At 40.7% G+C, this 23,117-nt stretch overlaps 1 protein-coding gene across 4 annotated transcripts in view; it reads left to right on the top strand.

The window, feature by feature from the left end:
• The window catches only part of grm8a (glutamate receptor, metabotropic 8a), a 224,992-nt gene extending 202,760 nt beyond the window's left edge, over window positions 1–22,232 (top strand). For 2 of the 4 annotated variants that reach the window (XM_058625894.1, XM_058625895.1), the window contains 3 exons: window positions 18,509–18,649; window positions 19,711–19,816; window positions 21,413–22,232. In XM_058625894.1, coding sequence (XP_058481877.1) covers window positions 18,509–18,649; window positions 19,711–19,816; window positions 21,413–21,462 — 297 coding nt within the window. In that variant the 3' untranslated portion in view covers window positions 21,463–22,232. Of the gene's footprint in view, window positions 1–18,508; window positions 18,650–19,710; window positions 19,821–20,321 lie in introns of all 4 variants that reach the window. The other 2 variants (XM_058625897.1, XM_058625896.1) reach the window with 2 other exon arrangements.
• Window positions 22,233–23,117: the final 885 nt, after the last annotated feature.

Here is a 23,117-nt window from a genome sequence, read left to right on the forward strand (position 1 = left end):
CAAACTCCGGGACCCCTGGCAGCTTCTCTAACCTTTACGTGACTCTATGTTACTGATAGAAAAAAAACGCACGTGTCATGTGCATGACCTCCATGACCTTGCATGCATTTGATGGTGACGCACAGTGACACCTTTCGGGGCGTGTCCGTGCATGTAATCTGACCCACTGAAGCGTCCCGTCCTAGCGGTGTCCACGCTACGCTTAGTCGCCTAATTAGAGTGTCCGCCGGCGAATGTATGTGTTGCTGCACGCCCGCGTCTTTGTCCTGTGTGTTGTTTTTAATTGGAATCTCCACCAGTGCACATTTGTGTTTTGGCGTATGTTGTTTCTAATTGGAATATCCTCTGGAGTGTGTGGCAGCTGGCTGGCTTTGCAGAGAGAGAGCAGAAGACAGGGAGGAGAGAGTAGCAAGTGGAATAAACAGGTAATGATGTTAGTCGCTGATGGGGCTTTAATGAGGAGAGCTCTACCAAGGGCATAGGTTTGCTTTCAGGGTGGGGTGCCACTTGAGAACTGCGCACTGTTCATTTTTTTTCTTAACGCCATTAACGTTGCTATGAAGGTAATGCGCACTTGTCATGTTGAATACATTTTGTGTGTATTGTATGAGGCCTTGGAGGGTCCAAGCACCATTTCACCATCACTTCCTTTCATGTAATGATTAAATATGATAGCGTATATTATATTTGAATGGTTTCTGGGCTCACTTTTCTCCCAAGATCACTAAATTGCATTTTATAAGCTGATGAAGTTGGAGCAGTTGTCATGGGGATTTCGCTGATAGCAGGTCGTCATTGAGGCAGCAGGTGGTTAACAGGTGGAACCAGTCTTCTATAAATTGCATTGCTGGGCGGTTGTTCTGCGGCGATATAAATAAAAGTATTCCGTCTTTTTTCACGACAGAGCTATAAAGGAGTTAGTCTGACTGCATTTGTACTGAAGGCAAGGGCGTAGGTTTGCGTGTGGACGGTGGGGACACATCTCCACCAATATTTGGAGAAAGTGTGAGAGGGGAGCAAGTGGATTTTACGAACATCCATGAATGCATCACAGCCGAGCGGAAATATTGCTGCGTGTCACAGAGGAGTTTTTAGGGCCATACCTAAAGCACACAGGCAAATCTTTTGTCAACTAATGCTAGTTAATCTTGTTTGCTAGTTTCAATCAGGTTATAAACTAAACATGTTAGCTTCAGGTTGCTAAACGTGTCCCCAACAGTCCTGTAACCAAACCTACGCCCTTGACTGAATAGGATTTATCAAAGTCAGAATATCACACCCGGGTAATGTTGATGGGAGTTAAATGTATGTAAATGTTCATGTAGACTGGGCTGTATTTATGCTCTCAGTTTAAAGAATCAAATATTTCAAAGTACATAGGAACACACGGAGTAGCGCTTCACGTGGCACCAACTAGCCACCAGCTGCTGTTGTCGCCGCCAGTGAAGTCAAGTCACAACCGCTCTGACTTACTGTGGGTGGAAACTTACCCCGGAGTGACCCAAGTATGACGCTGTGGCAGGTGTGTGTGTAAATCAGTGAAAGAGGTTGAAAGTGCTGGAAAAAGCTAGTCATTTGACCATAAGTTCAAAATTTGTGAGTGTCAAAAGGAGAAGAAAAAGAACTTAGGTACTCGATGTCTTCATACCTCATTATCAACTTCTTAGATCATCTATGAGTTAAATGTGCCATTTTCACCGCCCCCCCCGCCAATGAGTCAAGAGGCATCCATATTCATGAGGCCATGTTTGTCATACTCTCCTTGCATTTGAGTAGGTATAAGAAATTCAACCTTAGTCTCCTCACTTTTTTAATACCAACTTGGGGAAGTGCCAGATCTTTTTTTTAATGTCGTGTCCTGAGATCAGTGATTCAGAGTCACAGTCTGTGCACATACAACAAGGGTTAAGATGCAAAAAAAAAAAACTGCCACCTGAAGAAATACAGAATCCCCTCCGAGCTTCAGGGTTGAATAAAAGGCAATATGTTCAGTGTCTGTAACACCCAGTTATCCCTCTGTACTCCCTTTGGATCAATTTATGCGGTTCATTTATTGGCAAATTAAGAATTAAGATTATACTGCATCTTCTCTGCTCGCATAGTCAGATACTTCTTTTTCGCTTCCGTGGGTGGAAGTAGTATTTAGATTATCTTGCTCGTCTTGACAAATCTACGTTGCGATGGAGAGCTAAGATTAGGGTCCCAGTCACTGCAGAGCTGCCTGCCAATGTTGCATTTCTAACTAGGAGTGAACATCTTAATGTTTTTCACAACGTTTTTTCGGCTGTTACTTGGACAAAGTACTGTATGCACTGATATCTGTGCTGTACTATGCTTGAAAAAAATTAAAATTAATTAATACGAAACTATTATCAAATTTGAAACATAATAAAAGCATACTTTTATACACCCAGAGCGAACTACTGCCGGATTAAAACACTGCGGGGTTACAGGAGGATAAGATCTTCATAAGGTCTTTCAATTGGGATCTGTGTGTGGTCTTGTTTTTTCATCATTTGTTTTTTGCAGCGTGTTTCCGTTGATGCATTTGTTTTGGGTTGTTGCAGTGCTTTTGTCGCCGACCATAAAATACTATGCATGTTGCATATAAAGAGGGGTTCAATGATTGTCATTTCTTTAAAACATTCACTTTGTTTCCCTTTGTTTGCTTCATCTTAGCCCACCCACTGGTTTAGCCCCTGCAACAACCTCATCCCTTACTCTCCTAATCTTGTATGTCTGCTTGCTCACTTTGAGTTAATACCTCTGGTTTTTATTTGCCTCCGCTGTGTCCCGTCTCTCACTCGCCCCCGATACCCAACAAGGCTCTGATTCACTGCAGGTTGAGAAAAAAAACAGGAGAAACTAAAAGAGGAATAAGTACACACTGTAATGGTGAGTTGCAAGGAGACAGTCGGCTAGAATAAGGATGTGTGTGATGAGTCAAGGAAAGGAGGGATCCTCAATATTGCCAGTTAGGAAAGTATTGTTTTGAAAAAGGTTGCGCTACCACGCAGAGGCTGCAGGTTTCCGACAGCTTCAGCCGCACCCTGCTGAAAAAGGAAAGATTGTATGTGTTAGACTTTTGCTTTTTCTCGGAGTCTCTCTCTCCCTCCTTGTTGTAAAGCAGGAACCACAGGGTACATCCTCCCTCTAGCTATCTCGCTCCCCCCCTCTTTGTCTGCCTCGTCATACCTTTGCCTGACGCCATGAGCAAAAGAACATCTTTTTTGTTTTTCATTCTTGTATTTCTCTCTTTCATTAATCTCATATATCCCCCCCACCCAGGAGCCACCTCTCCTGTTTGACACATGTCCTAAATATTGTTATCTCCCGCCTCCAACAGTGGAAGAAGAAACCACCCTGCTGCTTTTCCCAAGCCCACTCATGCTCATGTGTTGACGTGCGCGCATCAGTTTCTTGCACACAAGACATATATTTTGACTGCACGTCAGTTCGTTTAGTTATGCCTGCAGTTTGTAGAATAATGGACACTATTGTATGGTGGTCTGTTGTCTCTGTCCATCCAAAATAAACTTTTCTATAAAATGACGGCAGGGTCAAGGCCATGGAGGATGGCAAGCTACCATCACAACCGCACATGTCCTTATCTAGTATTCACAAAAATAATGACAAAATGCACTTTATTTTGTCACTACCTGTAATTTTTAGTGCACTTTCACACCAGAGCTTATCTGAACTCTGGTTTGCCTGAAAATGTGGGTCTAGGTTCTTGCTTGCAAGCAAACCCTGGTGCAGTTGGCTTACACTGGGAAACGCAAACGCCGAACCAAAGAGAGGAAGCAAGGACGAATTAAGTTTGAACACCAAAGTAAAAACAGAAACCCCAATGAATTTGGTGTTGCACCATTGTTTGTTTTTGTCGTGAAAAAGTCGGCTGCAGTAGATTTGTGGATTTCCATTTTTGGGAAAGTAAACCAAACCAAAATGAAGGTGTGAGTATTTCCCGTTTGAGTCCCCCGGACTATCGTGGTGTGGACGCGCCTTCATTTCGTGGTGTTGTGTTAGTAGCAGAACTAGTGAAACAACAACGTTTGTGGTCTAGCTTTGGAAAGACTTAATACTGCACACAAAATGCATTATACTTCTGTCCAACCTTAGACCAAAGCAAGACCCGAGAGTATTAACCTTGACATACACCCCCATTTAAGTGGTAAAAAATGGCAAATGGCTTCTCTTTGAGTAACATTCCTCATTTTTTATCTTCCCCTGTGATTGTGTTTGGTCCTCAGGAGTTTACAACACACACAATCTAACTGCCTGCCACAGAAATCTATCTCTGTCAACACGCACACACACACGCACACACACACACACACACACTGTCACGGCTCACCGTCCTCAGACAGATTTATGGCACCGACTGTGGTCCCGCTGGAGAAGCGGTGACCGCCCTGATCCTTAGCGGGACTAACCGTCAGTAATCAATCTATCGTAATCTGAAGAGGTTGGGTGAGACGGAGGAGGAGCGAGGCAAGGACGCAGGTAGAGGAACAACCCCGGGAAAGGAGAAAGATTTAGGATGAAGGAAAAGTGAATGAAGGAAAGACTGGATTAGCATGGGAGTGCCGAGTGAGGGCAACGTTGACGACTAATAGCGGACAGCGTGAGAGGAGAATGATTTACACAACCGTCAGACACTTTTCACAGGAATTAGAGACAAGGTAATGTCAGAGAAAGGGAACTATAGATCATTGAGGGAGGATTGTGAAGCACAGAAATGTCCAAATCCTCCAAGAATCAAAAGATTGTGACTCCATTATGTTCACATTTACTGTACGCATGCCTGTAATGCATCAAAACCATTTACAGTACTTTTGAAAGCAGTCATATTTGAAAAGGAACATAAAGTATGTATGGGGACACGTAAGGGAAAAGTAAGTATATAAGAGCAGGTAGGTTTGGGTTTTTTATCGAGTCAGTGCAGCACCGAGGTTTAGTCATAAAACTGCGTGAGCTGAGCCACGGTGCCCCACATCTTGTTAAATGCAGAGCACACACTGTGAAGGCAAACAGAATACATTTCAATATCGCAGCGCCATGGAGACTGTAGCAAGATGATGGGAAATCCTTTTGTCTTTTAGCATCTGATTGATGTGATGTCAATATATCTTCACATAAGACAATGTGTCAGCTTAGATTTTGGATATCAACATAAGGCATCTGTGATGTCTTTTACAGCTTTTAAAGGCTGTTTAGGTATTAAATATTGATACGAGGGCTGTCAGTGTTAAAAGTAAGCGGCAAACTAACCACTCCAGGCACCAATAGTGCCCATAATATGCTTTTTTGTTGTTGTCATCCATGTTGAGCTTTATTTTAATCCAGAAGTCTCAAACTGAAATGAACTTGGGGCCACTGAGCAAATAGTCTGGTCAGTAGGGGGCCAGCCAAGTGAAAAAAACCCAGTTTTTTTCAAACTTGTTTAGAATGGGGTGGGAGATAATAAATTATATCACAGATTTCAATATAAAAGTGTTTGTTTTGATATTGAAATGAAAGGTCATAATAATAAAAGTACTTCTAATGCTGAAATAAAGAAAAATATAAGGAAAAATATAGAGAGAGAAATAACTTATTATAACTTGATAGTAAATGGTGGGCCGCATGTGATCAATCGGGGGGCCTTCACGGTCACAAGTTTGAGACCTCTGCTTTAACCCTTAAACACCGAGTGTATCACAGACGACACGTTTGTGCAAGCGCACTTTGCATTACCGCAATTACGCAACGGCTTGTGCTATCGTATACAATCCAACGGTTTCTGTGAGCTTTGTGGTTATTACGGTAATTTCACTGTTTTTGCACATTGAGACAAAGACTGTAAATATCTTTTATACAGTTCAAAATTCTTATATACATATATATAAAAATATTAACATTATAAAATATTATATTTAATATTAACTATTTTAACATGCAGTAAATTGTAAGTAATTGCCAGATATTCAAAGTTATTCTAAAAAAAAATTGTCAAATCAGCAAAATGTGAGATTAATTCGTACATTTTCATAAATCTACTGACAGACCTAATAAAAATACATGCAATCAGTTAAATTATTAGTCAAATTTAAGCCTGAAATTTTGTCTGGAGAAGCACAAACCTTTTTTTTAAAAGAAGATAACATTTCATGAGCTTAGAGAAACAGCCTGTGTCCAGCTTTGTATGGAGATGTATGCAGATGTATGCCATGAATGACAAAGCCTAAAAATACTGAGGTATTATCCACAGGACACACTGACAAGCCCTAATACTGGTTATGCCACCTTTGGTTTCGGAAAGGAAGCAAATATGCCAGTGATTACATTTTAAGTCAACATTAAGCCTCCCGTTCATTTCTGAAGAAATGGATTATGCCGTTCTTTAAGGGATTCTGCCAGGATTTGGTCTTTTGGCCTAAAAATGGGGGTGAGACAGACGGCAAGTGTCAGATCCTGACATCAAACAGTGGGATGCTGAAGGATTGTGGGAGCACCGGGGGGGGGGACCTCACACTCGCAGACACACACTGTATTCACACAAGCACTGCTACAACATTCACACACACAAGTATCCTGCGGGCAGCAAAAGAACAAACTACACTTTATCAGCTGAATCCTCCCTCTAGGAAAACGGCAAGTGATTTCCCTTACCTTTACATCTTTTGTAACAGTACAACAAAATCAAAAACGACCATCTCTTATTTGTACGAGATTACGAGTACGAGTTTTGTTTTGAGGGTCACGGCACTTGACAATCCCACCTGACCGCGAGCTAGAAGGCTGAGTATGTTGTTCGATCACAACAATTATCATCATTTACGCTGACAACTGCGGGCAACTTGGAGTCTCCAAGCTGTCAGGCTAACCTTCAAATTATAAACAATTTGTTGTTTTTTCTGTAGTTTTTCATCTCCGCAATCATTCATTCATACGTTTTTTTTGTAACTGTTACTAATCAAAAACCTGACATTTCTTATTTACTAAAGTAATCAGATGCCTCTTTGGCTTGGAGTCTTCCTGGTAAGTCTCTACACATGATTTTCACACATGGGATTTTGGCAGATTTATCCAATTCATTCCTGGCAAATCCTCTCAACGTCTGTCAAATTGGATTGAAAGCATCTCTAGGTTGTTGTTTTTTTACACAGACGTTTTCCAGTTTAAACTGTTACTGAGAGACGAACAGGTTTCCATAAAATGATGCATGTTTCACTCAATAAACAGTAGAGGTGATTAACCCTTTAACACTTAAGCCTCAAAATGTCCGTCTGGAATTTTTTGCTTATTTTAACCATAAAAGGGCCAGAAAATGTCCTGTGAGTAAGTGCTTTTGCCCATTGGTCCCGGAATAACTTTCAATATCTGGCAGTTATTTACAATTTACTGCATGTTAAAATATTGTATTAACAATTTGAAATGATGAGATGTAAATTTGAGATGTGAACATTATAAAACATAGTAAAAATAACTTTTGTTTGAGTTTTTTGTCTCAATATCCTAAAACAGGCCAATAAAATGAAAACTATGTAGAGGCGTTTTTTCCAACTCTCTCCTCTCTGGCACCAAACGCTGATTCGCCGGCTTCCTGCAACAGCGCAAGGGTGAATACCGTAATAACCACATGTTGCTCTTTGACGTGCAACTTCTCAGCTTTCAGAAACTGTTGGAATTTTACCGAGCACAAACCATCGCAAAATTACGGTAATGCAAAGTGCACTTGGGCAAACGTGTCGTCTGCGATACGCTCGGTTTTTAAAGGATTTAAGAGTCATAGTCAAAGGCACAGCAGATTGTCTGGTGAATTTCTGTCCACCATAAAAGCCTTATTGCATGAAGTCATCCTTCCAGCAGGTTTCTATCAAGCCTTTTTCAGATCCACGTGATCTCCTGATAATATCTGGATATTACCCAGGTCAGGTTCTAAATGTATTTCAAAGTAAGGCTAAGAATCTGTGAAAGTAAGAATGACACAACAACAAAGAAAGAAAAAAAACATTTTCACTTTGTCATTATGAAATATTTAGTGTAGTGTGATGGCACTAAGTTACGTTTTATCAGTTTAAAATGGCACCTGAAAAGTATCTGAGGAAGTTATGAAGCCACGAAAGCAGACTGCGTCATGTTGTAACACTTGAGTTCTAATTATTTCTTACACTCAATTACCAGGACAAATATTAAAAATGTAAAAGCAAGTGTGTCCAGTAATAAGTAATTTCAACCAGATTAACTAACCATGAGAGTGTTAATTAGGGAGAAATATATAAGCACACACTCCAAAAAAAATCCCATTTAATTTAGCTATTGCTGCCCCTACTTCTGATCCCTAGAGAAATTGAAAGTTGGTATTTCTTGCTGTTGCTGTTCAGATGCACGGACCTGGAAACTGGTAGCCGACAATGGGAATGGGAAAAACACAAATTGGTTTCTAAATCGAAGCCATTTGTTCAGGCAGCACTCATAGTGTATCTGAATAAGGACAAAAAAAACAAACAAACTATGTAATCATCAAAGAGTCATGAGGTTTGAGTTTGTTCCATTCAGGCCTTTTTTGATTTCAATGAATGCTTCCAGATTCAAGCATTTTCTTTCATTAAGTTTTTTTGGTCTAATAAGGCACATCAGTTTGTTTTGAATAAGCATAAGTCTGAGTGAACGTACGTTGACTGTCTGTGTTTATTTCTGTACCAAAGTAGCAGCTTCACCCTTTAACGCCGAGTGTATCACAGGCGACACGTTTGCGCACTTTGCGTTACCATAATTACGCAGCGGTTTGTGCTATTGGAAAATTTCCAGCGGTTTCTGAAATCTGAGATGTTGCACGTCAAAGGCAATGTGTGGTTATTGCTGTAATTTCAGTCGTGATGTTGCAGGAAGCAGGCGAATCAGTGTCTTTATTGCCAGAGAGGAGAGAGTTGGAAAAACGCCTGTGCATAGTTTCCATTTTGTTGGCCTGTTTTTGGACATTTAGACAAAGACTCAACACATATGTTGTTTTAAATATGTTTAATACTGTTCAAGTGCCTTTAGCTTTGATTACGGCACTCATTCGCTGTGGCATTGTTTCGCTAAGCTTCTGCAATGACACAAGGTTTATTCCCGTCCAGTGTTGCATTTATTTTTCACCAAGATCTTGTATCGGTGATGGGAGAGTCGGACCACTGCGCAAAGCCTTCTCCAGCACATACCCAAAGATTCTCAATGGTGTTATGGGTCTGGAATCTGTGGTGGCCAATCCATTGTATGAAAATTATGTCTCAAGCTCCCTGAACCACTCTTTCACAATGTGAGCCCGATGAATCCTGGCACTGTCATTTTGGAATATGCCTGTGTCATCAGGGAAGAAAAAAAAATCCATTGATGGAATAATCTGGTCATTCAGTTTATTCAGGTTAGCTGACCTCGTTCTTTGGGCCCATAATGTTGCTGAACCTAGACCTGACCAACTGCAGCAACCCCAGATTATAGCACTGCTCCCACAGGCTTGTGCAGTAGGCAGTAGACATAATGGTCCAGGTGGCGACTTGGTTAAACAGATGGTTATGAATACAACTTCAAACAAAGACAATACTGTAAAGCCAAGAAGGCTGCCAAAGATGCACCGACTAAGTCGCCTAATGATGACATTTAAAGATACATTAAGACTCTTCATGCAAGACGCTTTTGATTCGAGTGGCGACCTCACACAAAACAGTTTTACTGTTGATTCATTACACTTCTTGTTGGATATGATTTATCTGCTTAAATTCATGCGCTGCAAATTAAATCTGTGCATTTTAATCATAAATGTATGTTACATTTAAGTCGCGGCTATACGAGTTCCTACAAAGCAAATTATAGTGTTTCTCAGTGTAGCCGTGTTCTAAATTCCACAATATATGCCCCGGAAACTTTGTTTTACATCAAGAATGACAGCGACACTGTGTTAGTATGACTGAAAGTGCCTAGGGAAAGTTTTCTGCTAAAAAAAAAATATGTTCTACAGTTTTACAGGACGAAAGCTTCATGTAACCGGGCAGAGGAGAGGTAGAGATGGCAAATGTCATGTAGAAACACCGTCAACGTTTTCTTCATTATCCTGAATTCTTCAGGGGAGCAAACTAAAGTTTCCCACTGAAGTCACTCGTTTCACCCACTACTGCTGCAGCTTTTCTCTCCACAGTTAAAAAACAATTAGTAAATGAGCCCACAACATCATCAAAAATCATTAAGGAAACCCATCAGGCTTTTCCTCCACCAGAATCTTTTGGAATAGAAACGTAACTAAATGTCCGCCGAGATATTTTCATAAAATAAACCCGAGTGCAACAATTTCATGACCTTGATTTCGGATTTCTTGCATTAATTCCATTAGGATTGCAAGTGTCGGTGTGTGAAACACACTTCTTTTTTCTCGCTCACTCTGTTTTCGCAACACTTTGGACAGCAGTCTGCTGACTGATGACGCTCCATGTTAGTCCTCGCTGGGTATTTTAATTGGCTGGAGCTGTGCACAGCGGGGCCACAATCATGTCAGTGAGGGGAGACGGAAAGAGGGAGAGGGAGTGAGCGAGCGAGTGCTTCACAACAGGGTCCCGCTCGCTGTGTGTATTACAATGAAACCTTGATGTGGAGTTCAGGATTTGTTTGACTCGAGTCTGCTGGCCAAAACTTGTCAGAGCACATCTGCAAAATGAAAAAGAGAGCTCCACTAACAAGCTGTGTAAGAGCAAACACAGATGTAGCATTCAACACAGAATCAAACCTCCAACCAGAGTGAAATAGATCAGTGGTTCTCAAACTTTTTGTACCAAGTTGAGAAAATATTGAGCTCTCAAAGTAACACCGTTATTGGCAACGTTAAAACAAAGTGGTGTAAATAGGCCGAGCAAAATGACTTGTATAGCAAAATTCATACACAGGGCAACTCAATGTGCTTTACAAGGGCATAGAAGTACATGAAGAAAATCATAGAATAAAAGCAAGGCATTAAAATGACATTAATCAAAATAAAAGGTAGACATTGAAATTAAAATAGTCATTAAAATCATGAGAGATACAAAGATTGCCAATACAAAGTGCCTTTAAAAGACAAGAATGAATTGATAACTAAGATGATTATTTAAGAATTTAAAAGTGTCACTTTGAGGAGTTCTGAATAAAATAGAGAGAAAGTACAAAAGTTAAGAAAAACTTTTTTCATGCATACAGCTTTTTAGAGGTAAGTCCTTGACATTAAATATTTTTTTTATATTGTCCAAATGCTTCTGTAAATTCTAATACAAGTAACTCTTCCTGTGGAAAATGTTGTACAGTATGTTGAGAAGTGTTGAAGTGTTGTACTTTCTGTACTTTTGAGAGTTTTACTCTCACTTTCAAGGCAACCTGTTGGTCAGAAGCATCATTCTAACAGTGCAAATAAATATTAAAAATGTTATAAATTTAGCTTTGTCTCAGCAAGAGAATCCAGTGCATAAAAAAATCAGTTTGAAGGAATTTGCTTGGCTGTAAAACATTGCTCTTTTACATTGACCAAACCTCAATTCTGGTCATTCCAAAACATAGCATTTAGACACAGTTATCCATGTAAATTACCAATATTAAACCCATCCTTGACCTGTGCCAGGATTTGAACTGGAAACCCTCTAGGTACAAGCCCAGTTCTCTTCCACTTGGTCATGGGCTGTCCAATACCTTTGCCAATACGAAGCTTATTGGTGAGTCATATATCCCTTCTGCATTTCTGTGTATCTTGAGTTAAGAAACCTTTCGGAAAAAGTAGCAATAATAAAACGTAAATGTCAAGAAGTGGTGAGATTGCCTTCACACTCACAAATGGTGAGAGAGGGGGTGAACCCTTGAGGTTTAGACACTCAATGGAAGTGTGAAGTTACATCAGAAGCCTCGAGTACTCTGAAAAGTTATGGTACCCCTAAAACGAGGTCAGTCAGGACACGGTCCGAGCCAGGACATAATTATCAATATGCATGTGATATAATGCAGAGTTTAGATGGAGAGAGGAAGAAAGATGATACGGAGACACTATAGTTGAAACACCAACTTTCATTCTATAAAGTTTGAGAAAGGCAGGGTGATGAAGGGGAAAAGACTTAAAAGAGGCAGAAATAGTGAGCACAGAATAAAACTTTCCGAAAGGGGGAAATGTAGCAGTTTGAGTTGAAGTGCAGAGAGAGACACTCATTATGCCCGGTTCCTACTTTCTTCATCGCCGTTTCTACATGGTCCGTGTGGCGTAAAGTCCACTTTGTAGACGGTGGCACACTATGGCGTCACGTTTATGTCAAACGTCGTGAGAGCAGTAAACATGTGAACAATCATAAGAGCGCCGGTGCCCTCCTTTGGTCTCCACCCCCAAATTATCAACTCACGTGAGAAGATTTCAACTTCGCGGGCAGACTTCACTTTGCGGGCATGCGTGATCACAGTTTGTATAAAGCAGCGTGTGCATTATTGTAGCGTGTGCACGTTATTGTACGGCTGGAATCAAGTCAGCATGTGAGGACCCTATTTAAATATGAACGCAACCACGGGCATAACGCTCTCTGCACATTGGGAACATGGAAAGCATCGCTCAGTCTTAAGAGCTGGTGTGGGCATAACTGAGAAGATGATGACAAGGCAAGAATGGAGAGAGTGAAAAGAAGTGAAGTGAAGACTCTTTGGGGAAGTGTGACAACCTTAAGATGCTGTTTGCCAGTTTGTGTGTTTTTGATGTAGGGACGATGTGTTTTGGAGGTAGATGATGAGTTGCTGATTGTGATGACAGCTTGATGTGGAGCACCTGAGCCAGTAGTGCTGCTGCAGACCATTTAAGCCGCGTTATGACAAAAGACATCACCTCTAAAATGCTTTCTCCCGCCCCCTTCACTTCCTCAATCCCTGCTCCGCCTCTGACCATTAGTTGACTCAGGACATGAAACAAATTGGCCCATTGTCGTTTCCTTCCGCTGAGAGCTGGGAAACAAGAAGGAGAGAGCGTGACATTTGGCAAGAGATCTCAGCAACTCCACAGCAACAGGGAGTGTAGCTTTATGCAAATCGGCAGCAAATCTGTCTGGCGCTGCCAATCAGTTCCCACCAATCCATTCCGATGAGTTATTTAAGCAGCGTCTTTGTCTGAGATTGAAGATGAGTTTTGTGATTGCAGGGACATAAGTAAAAAGAATGAGTGACAGGAGGTTTCGGAGCTTACAGGGATTCATAGTGAGGTTTATGGGAATTCATGAATTCATTGTCTACCGCTTTATCCTCCACATGAGGTTCACGGGGCCGTTGGAGACATTCCCAGCTGAAATAAGGCACAAGGTGGTCCATCTTACATACCCCATTTACTCTCAGATTTACACCAACAGTCGACTGAGAATGTCCAGTTAACCTCTGCATGTTTCTGGACTGTGGGAGGAGACTGAGGAAACCAAAGGACCTGGAGAAAATGCAAACTTCAGGCCGCGCCGTGTTAGCCCAGGTTTATGGTGATGTGTAGTGAAATGCCTCCACAGGTGTTTGTCCTTCTCACAGTGACGTGTAACGCGAGTAATTGTGGCAACAGACAGCAAAACCTCGGCGCCGCGTTGAACTTTGAGGCGGCGTTAATTTGAAAATGTGTGAGCTCCCGTGTAAATGTCACAGGCGTAAGGTTTCCCTCACAGACTACATGCCCATGAATTGAATCCCTTCAGTCTCCGTCTCATTGCGGCGCTGCCATGCCCGTCTTTTTTTCCCTCTTAATTATTGTTTTCTCTCCACTTCTTTGTCGTCTTGATCTTTGTGTCAGTAGACGAGCGATTCTCTACTTTTGTGTTGGTCTTTTTTGTACTTCCCTTTTGTTAATTCTCTCCCCTTTCTTACCCACACTGTCTTTCATATTCACGCCATCTGTCTTTCTGTCTTCTTTCTTTCTGTGCTTTTCTCTCGGGAATTGGGCAAATGTGGCCACGTTGGCCAATCCGTGTCTTGAATCGTTAACCTTTTTTTGTGTACGTTTCTCAACTTATCACTCATGTATTTCCAGTCACATTGTTAAGAATGGCACCCCAGGTATTAAATGCACTGATTAAACAACATCGTGTCATTATGACTGACATTATTTGGCAGTGAATGTTAATGCATTTATACACTCTGTGCCTCAAGACTTGTCCTAAATGTCACATATTGCTGCTTGCGTGTATTAGACGGAGCTTAATTTGTTCCATGAATTTCTTATAGAATGTGCATTATAGGTGTAAGTGTCATATATGGTGCAGCTCAGCCACAGAGTGAGACACGTGTCACCTCTCATGTGGCGTAAAAAGAAGTTTTAATTGACCTCCTGTCACTCTGATTCTAACTTTAAACACGTTCACTGAGCTGTGTGCTATAAGAGGAGCGTTGCTCATCATAATAGTGATGCAGGATGTGGACAAAAACACGGGCAATATTATTTCTCGCAAATTGGTTCGGTATGATAGTGAAGGTCGCTGGGGAAAATAATAAAGTTATGTGCAAAGTTGCGCCGCTATCTGTGGTTATAAATAGCGGTGATCAGCGCCTGTAAAAAAAAAAAGGTGAGCGCTAAAACAACAGCGGGCCTATCAGTTAAGAGTTAATCGAAAAATAACAAGCTGCTCAGTGGGAGAAAATCCTTCGATCAGCAGTTTCCTAATGAACCCCGAATAAAACGAGTCCCCTGGAAATAACAATAACACTCCAGTGCTATCAGCACGCGGCTGCTAATTCAACTGATACAATTTTACCCAACTAGCAATTTAGCAAAAGCATCACTTCCTTTATCCATAGCACTAAAAGGAAGAGGAAGTCAAAAGTGTGTCCAAAGAGTAGCAGGCTTTGTTTTTTTTCCCACCCCTCTCACAAAAACACATAAGCCATCACTCATCGCTCAGCTTCCTCTAAAATGTCGTCACATGTGTACTTTAAAACCCATGGATTAAAATATGAGCAAAGATTCCTCCTCTCATTGTTACACTACTAATAATGCAAACAAAACATAACACACAACTCAAACAATATAATTTACAGTCACAATTACTATACCAACACAGCAAATAGCACTCAAATAATATTGTATTTTCCACATTGGCCTGGCAGAACAGTGGTAGAACGACATATAGGAGCTATTTCGTGCTATTTTCATGCATTGTTTTCCTTGTTCTCTTCAGTGTATTTCATTTCTGGGTTAAACTATCACAACAAAAGGGTTAGCATAAAATGTCATGAATACATACAGGAAACTTATAATAAGGACCTTTGTTCTTTCAGAAGTCAAACATTGGTAACAGAAAGGTGCTTAATACTACTTTTGAACAGAATTAGAAAATCCTGAACGTTGACTTCCGGTGGTGTCATGGTAACATGTAACGGAAAAAATGTCACTTCCAGGGAAGCTGGGCTTCCATGGGCGGGCACAGACGCTGGGCTTCTGTATAAAGATTGGAGGAACTGTCTGAAAGGCAGAACCAGTTTTTGATTGACAGCGTTGCAGAAACATGTCCTGTGTGGATTCTGTGAGGGAAGTCTGTAGACAAATAGCTGCTTGTTGTGTTTTATTTGCTCAGAGATATATAATAAAAACACTATTAAAGCATTTGAGTTTTACATAATTATCGCGTTTGTTTGCAGAATTTATGTATAATTAACTGGGCCTGAAATGAGCTTCCCCTGTTTCAAAGACCAACCACTGCCACTGATAACTACCTGTTGCAGACCAGAGAGTCAGTATCTGTGAATGTTTCAGACCTTCAGGCGACACTTTGTAGGCAGCCATCCGCAGCCCATTGTGGACTTTCTGAATGTGACTTTTGGGATAATGGAGCGCTCTCGCACTGCACACTTTTTGAGCTGTTATCAGCGATCGCCAGCAAAGTGTAGCAGCTCGCGAGTGCGCGCACATATGTGAGTCTTTTTGTAAATAACAGCTGGTTGTCACAAAGTCGGACCAAAGGCTACATGTAATGGAAACCGCTATCAGCAGACTCGCTGCCGTTTTGATAAGAGCAAGTTCACGGCTTAAGGGGGGATCTCTCTCTTTCCCTCTTCATCATTTCACTGTTCACTTCTGCTCTTTTTCCCTGCAGGTTATTCCATGTTCACTCTTTTCTTTCCGTTTCTCTGTCTTGATGTCTCTCTTTTCCTTCAAAAAACAAACAAACAAACAAAAGAAGTAAATTATTTTGTCATTTGCTCCCTTTCGATAGCGCCTCTCACTGCTCCACGTATCAGTGCAATTCAACTGAGTGTGATTTATTGGCAGGAAATGGGAACAAGAAACAATACAGCAACATTGAAATGAATCCACATATTGCTTCTTGGATTTTTCTTCCCTCTCGTGATCTTTTCGCCCCTTGCATTCCCGTCTCACTCGCTGAAGTGTAAAATGCTGTCTCGTGGCAGTGCATTGTGTTAATATGTGTGTGTGTCTGTGTTGTCTTGGGGCTTGAGGTGGAAGACAGCAGATGGGAGTTATGTGTGAATTGCAATCGGAGCCTGTAGGGGAGCTGCGGGCAGTGTGTTTTTTTTACCACAGCCATCACGCTAGAAATAAATAAATAATGACTCTGTAATTCTCCGCGTTAAGTTTGTTGCATTTTTGATAATTTTTTTTTTGGATGGATTTAATAAATTCAGATTCAAGTTTGTTTTGTAAATGCCACACACACATACACACCTTGAGTGCATACTGAAACATTTGTGTTTGTCCACTTGCCATCGGTTTATGGCTCCCCGTTGCCTTTGGCTACTGTCAGTGTTAGTAATTCACACCTTCAGGCAGTTGTGTGTTTTATTTTTCCTGCATGTTTTTAAGGGCCCATTTCAGTTTGAAACCAAGGATATCCATGGAAAGGGAAACCATGGATTTTTACCCCTTCAAAAACATGTTTCCAGTTCATGATATCAGATTTTGCATTTAGGATTAATGGTTTAAGGATGTGTGTTTGAGGTTTGAACACCACCCTAACCACTGGTCACTCATTCATAAGATAAATATTGAGCTTACCCTGGTAATAAAACTCTTGCCGTCACGTTTACTCGGATTATTTGGATTTTAGGTACTGCTCATCTTCCAGTTGTATTGGTAGTATTTCAGTCATCATATATATGTTTTGTTTTTAATTTAATGATTTATCTGATCGGCCAACATTCTCATAAGCAGTTCAATATTTATAGTTTATGTATACCTCCACAAGCTGTTCTCGTTCATAAATGAGGATAAATTCTGCACCGGCATGTCAGAATTTAGTTTCAGTAGAGCTGCAGGTGTAGTCTCTCTCTGTTCTACTGTCTGCTTCATGTCAGGTTGTACTTACCACTGCCTCAATCAGTGTGTCTGCTCTTTTTTTTGACAGTGTGGAGTCAGCCACTGTCTCTCTTGATCAGTGTCACAATTCATTTCCCTGTTCTCTTGTCCCCTTACTTGCCGCATCTCATAGCATGATCATAATATGTGTTTTTCTCCTTCCTTCTCTTCCCTCACTCCTCTGTTAGATATCCTTTGCTTTTTTTTAATCTTTTCTTCGATGCTTAGTTTCCCTCCACCACGCTGTTCTGCAGTCTCTCTCTCTTGCCTGATGAGCCCTGTGTCTTGAGAGCTTGTCAGCTGTGTCGGGGATGTGGGTGAAGCCTGTCATTACATCTGTCCTCCTCCAAACTGCTCTCTGAATCTCACTAAGGACCACGACTGTAGTGCAGAGTCCACTGCAGTGTGTATCCTCTCTCTCTTGTGCCTGACTGTCTTCTTGTGTATCCTCCATCTTAGCAGAATCAATGTGGTCTGATAAGATAATTCAGTCGGACATTCAGTAAATAACGGTATTGACTGTATGCCTAAAATACAGTACATGTCATTGTATCTGCCCTTTAGTAAGAGTTACTTCAACCAAAGAAGATAATATTATCTGTGTCGTTTTGTTTGTGTTGTCGGGGAAAGTGCAGTTCACCAACAGTTCAGTTGCTGAGAAACAAAGATTCCTGCTCCTGCATGGTCTCATACAGGCCCAGCTTCAACTACTAGATACACAAACTCCCAGACAAACACGTCTGAAAGTCAATTTTGTGCAATCTCTGCCACTATGGACTTTCCTGATGCAATAAATCACACCCATATGGTATTTCTGCCTGCCAAAAAATGCTAACAATAATCTCACATTGTTAGACAAAGAGCTGTTCACCACAGCACACGGGCAATTAAGCAACTTCATTGGTGCCATCATTTCAAATGCCACTTGATCTACCTGTCTGTGTGTCACCGCTGCTGTCAGTGCAGATATTTTGTGCTAATTTTGCTCTTGTTAGACCATCTTTTACTTCCCCATCATCTCCCCGTTCCCATCTGTCCTCCTTCTCTTTTCCTCTCCAGGCTTATCTGTAGTCAGATGATTACAAAGACCATGTCTGACAACTTGAAATGTGATAAATGACTTTCGCTCTCCCTCTCTGTCTCTCCGTCTCATCACTTGTGTTTGTGTGTGTGTGCGTGCGTGTGTGTTTCTCGCTCTCTCTCACTCTCCCCGTCTAGATGTATATCCAAACCACCACACTGACTATCTCCCTCAGCCTGTCTGCCTCTGTGTCTCTGGGGATGCTCTACATGCCCAAAGTCTACATCATCCTCTTCCACCCCGAGCAGAACGTACCTAAACGAAAACGCAGCTTCAAGGTGAGGACGAGTTGAGTATGCACAGTAAAATACACGTCTCATATACTGACTATACTCGTGGGAACTAATTAATATTTTGTGGGAACAAATTAGTATTTCCTGGCAACAAATTAGTATGTCCTGTGAACAAATTAGTATTTCCTGTGAACAAATTGGTATGTCCTGTGAACAAATTAGTATTTTGTGGGAACAAATTGGTATGTCCTGTGAACAAATTAGTATTTCGTGGGAACAAATAAGTATTTCCTGGCAACAGATAAGTATGTCCTGTGAACAAATTAGTATTTCCTGTGAAAAAATTGGTATGTCCTGTGAACAATTTAGTATTTTGTGGGAACAAATTATTTCCTGGCAACAGATTAGTAGGTCCTGTGAAAAAATTTGTATTTCCTGTGAACAAATTGCTATGTCCTGTGAACAAATTGGTATTTAGTGGGAACAAATTGGTATTTCGTGGGAACAAATTGGTATGTCCTGTGAACAAATTAGTATTTCCTGTGAACAAATTAGTATTTCGTGCGGATGTTTTACCTATTTTGTGGGATGAAATTAGTATTTCGTGCAAATGTTTTACCTATTTCGTGGGAACAAATAAGTATTTGCTGGCTACAAATTAGTATTTTCTGTGAACAAATTAGTATTTTGTGTGAATGTTTTACCTACTTTTGGGGAACAAATTAGTATTTCGTGTGAATATTTTACCTATCTGTGGGAACGAATTAGTATTTTGTGGGAACAAATAAGTATTTAGTGGGAACAAATTAGTATTTTGTGCGCATGTTTTACCTATTTCGTGGGAACTAATTATTTCTTGGACACTAATAAAAATTTTTTCCCCACGTCATGTCTGGGGCTCCGTAGAATACAACCAGAAAGTGCAGGAAATACTCCGCAGTATTGCCGTAAAAAGAACCTTTAAAATCTGATCTGCACTGAATCAGAACTGATGAAAATATAAATCATATTGAACTTGAAGAGCGAACAATCCATGTATCCATTCCTTTTTTCCTTTTGAATCCCTATATTTACAATACATACCTTTTCTCATTATGATTATGCAGGCAATTGTGACGGCTGCGACCATGTCGGGAAAACTGACTCAGAAGGGAGGAGACCGGCCCAACGGGGAGGTGAAGACTGAACTATGTGAGAGCATGGAGACCAACAGTGAGTAAGAGAACACCAAGTTTTATATCTATACATATAATAAACTAATCAAATAATCACATATATATAGATAATTAATGCACAAATACCCACTTACTAATTTTTTACTGCATCACACAACAATACAAAACTGGTTTGAACACTGTAATCTTCCATGTTTAATATAACAGCATGTGAAACACAATATGACACATACATAGAATTGAAATACTGTGCGCCGCTGCTGCTTCTTTACTCTCACAATCAAATTATTTAGCCGTCCTCCCTGGAAAAGGGTAATACATTTACATTTCATATATAATTGCTTGTCAAATGCCAAAGAGACATACAAACAACCATTTTCCCTGTGTACTTTTTACACTTTGATGTGAAGTGCGTCTTACTCAAAGTTCTGGATTTGCTTCATTTTAATCAAAGTTGAAACTCAGTAATAATTTCAAATTTTGCATGTCAGAAACCGTGGCAGTTCTGTAAAGGCTTGTGTGTGTGTGTGTGTTTTATTCAGAGCTCTGAAGTTTTGTTGCATCCACTTCAAAGCTTTAGTTTGTTTTGAGTCGGTTCTCTGGCGACTGCCGTGCGACTGCACTGTCGGCTGTGTCAGGTTGTTGATTGCATGTGCATGTGCGGCTTTCCTTTGTGCAAGCCTGCATCAATCTATTTCAATCTAGCATGATCGTGTCCGTGTGTCAGTTGGTCTCCGTGGCTGCGTTTGCACGCTTGTCTTTGTCTGTAATCAACTATGCCTCAGCATGTTTACAGTCTAACTCGTGCTCAACGTGTGTCTGAGCTGTTTGTAGAGTCTGTCCGTTACACTGGTGCATCGGACGAACACTTCATTATTTTTTGTCAGCACCTTATTATGATCAGTGAAAGACGCAGGTCACAGTTCACTCATTTAGTCAATATTTAAACTGCCAAGTTAGCTCCTCATATACTTCACTGTTCAAAAAAAGTTTACACATTAATGAGTTCCACAACAATTTATTTATTCAGTGTAACATTAAGAGTCCACATTTTTTATCATTTGGCAAAAATCTCTCAAAAGTCTGAAATAAATTGAAAAGAAAAAGAAAAGAGTTATTTCTTTGATATTTATTCTTTTTTATCGAGGGCCTCTTTCCATTATTCTACCAGTGTGACAGCAAATAAGAGGCAGAACAGAAAAAAAAGTGTAACATTAGTGCAGTTAGAAGCCTGCGGTTGCTGCAAAAACATTGACATTTACCAAGGAATGCTTGAGGGAACACAAGACATAATGGGTTTGGCAAAAAAGTCTAACAACTCAGGTGGACCGTAGTTGTGACACTGTTACATGACCATCTGTAGCAAAAATCTGTTCTCAACTACACTTTCTTCTGTTTTTATCCCTGTTTTTCCCCCCTCCACCCCTCCGATGTGTCTCCTTTTATATTTTGCATCTCATTCTTGTGCTCATTTTCACTCCACTCCTCTTTTCTCACCTACATATTGTCACTCATTCCTTCTCCCCCCCCGCATCATCTTCCTCCTCCATGAATAAATCTTCTTTTCACACCTTCCTCCCCCTCCGCTCCTCCTCCTCTCCCAATGTCCCACCCCGTTTCCATCTTGACTCAGTTTCATCAACTAAGACGACATATGTCAGTTACAGCAATCAGGCCATCTGAAAGGACAACTGAAGAGCGAGAAGGGGATTGGACAGAAAATGGGGGCGTGTCTTTGGGGCAGTGCCAGGCAAAAGAAGAAGCTCTTGTTTGACGGAGATTGTTTGGAAAAACTGATGCACAGGCAGAGCGCCCAATGGAATCCAAGCATGAGACATTTTGTATTGTTCAGCATCAAACCACAGAGAGTTGGGACCACATCAACAGCCAGTCAGTGTGCCTGCTTTCCCGCTGTTCACAGCTCATTGGTCCTACCATGAACTCACCTGTTAAAAAAGAAAAAAGTAAAAAGAGACAACACGAAAAAAGACATACCATAGGACACTGTGGCGGACAGTGTAACTATTAAACTCTACAAACGTTAAAAAAAAGAAGAAAAAAAACTACTTTAAAAAAAAAAGAAAAAGAAAACACATTTACATGTTATATCCAAAAGGACAAAGGTAGGGCCGGGAAAGAGATTTAACAGATTCAATTTTAAAAAGATATTTAAAAAGAGAAATGTAAGAGAAAATCTATGAGATTCAAACATGTTTGTTGTTACTCTCTACTTGTAAGTATTTTTGTGGTCGTGACGATTTTTTCATTCTTGTCTCACCGTTGTCTGATGGATCGCCCTTGCATAATGAGATGAGTGTTTCCTCCTGCTGTCTCGGCTAACCGGGTCGTAGCCTTGGGTTGTGAACCTGTAAAATGCCATGGTTGAAGCATGCCAGTTTTTTATACAAATATGGAGATTTATTTATAATAAAGGAATGTTTTGCAAATGTGTAGATTGGTGCTGGTGCTTTTTAAAAACCCATGACGTGACTGCGGGACATTCCAGTTGTGATGTAACACGGTACATGACGCATCAAACATTTAGAGCTCCGGAGCAAATCCCGTGGTCATCCCATGCAAAAAACATAAATTGCCAAGAAAATGTTAGCACAGTTTGTTCTTGTTATTAATGTATGCCTCTGAAAGGCTCCTCAGCCTTCCTCTGCAGCTCTCTCTTCCCCATAATATACTTGAAGGAGGAACCTGCTGAGGAGGGGAGTGTAAGAAAGAGAGAAGTATTTGTACACCTACAGCAACCCACCAGATGTCCAACCTTCAAAAATACATGAGAGCTAAGAAGGAAATGGTAAACAGTATCAGTGAATCTGTTGGAGAAGATCAGTCAATAATGCTGAAGGCAAAGTGAAATGACAAATTGCATAATTTAACAGGAGGATTGCATGCCCGACACACAGATGTCTGATGAAAAGGTATAAAAGTCTGCGCTCACTCTTGTCGAGTTGTTATACTTTACTTTCATGTTTGCAGTCTCTTCTCAAAAACCCATAAAATGTTACCTTGATAACAGGTTAAATGGCCGTCGTCCGTCCCCATACATTTACAGGTACGAGTTCTGCAGCTGCCACTGTGTGTTTTCTCGACCGTGAAATCCCAACTGCAGTCCGACTTTATTTAATGGAAGCTTCACAGGAATGTGTGTTTCATGACCCAAAGGCCCATGGAACTACTTTCCAAGCCAAGTGCTATTTTTTACAGCCAAAAGAATAGCAGTGTTCTTGTGTATACGCCATAACTACTAAGTATTTGTGTCTTCTTACTACCAGGTACTACCACCCTCCTTTTTTCCTGCAAGGATTTGTCGTTCCCTTTAATGGGAA

Source organism: Solea solea, chromosome 3 (genome assembly GCF_958295425.1).
Source record: "Solea solea chromosome 3, fSolSol10.1, whole genome shotgun sequence".
Taxonomy (NCBI): domain Eukaryota; kingdom Metazoa; phylum Chordata; class Actinopteri; order Pleuronectiformes; family Soleidae; genus Solea; species Solea solea.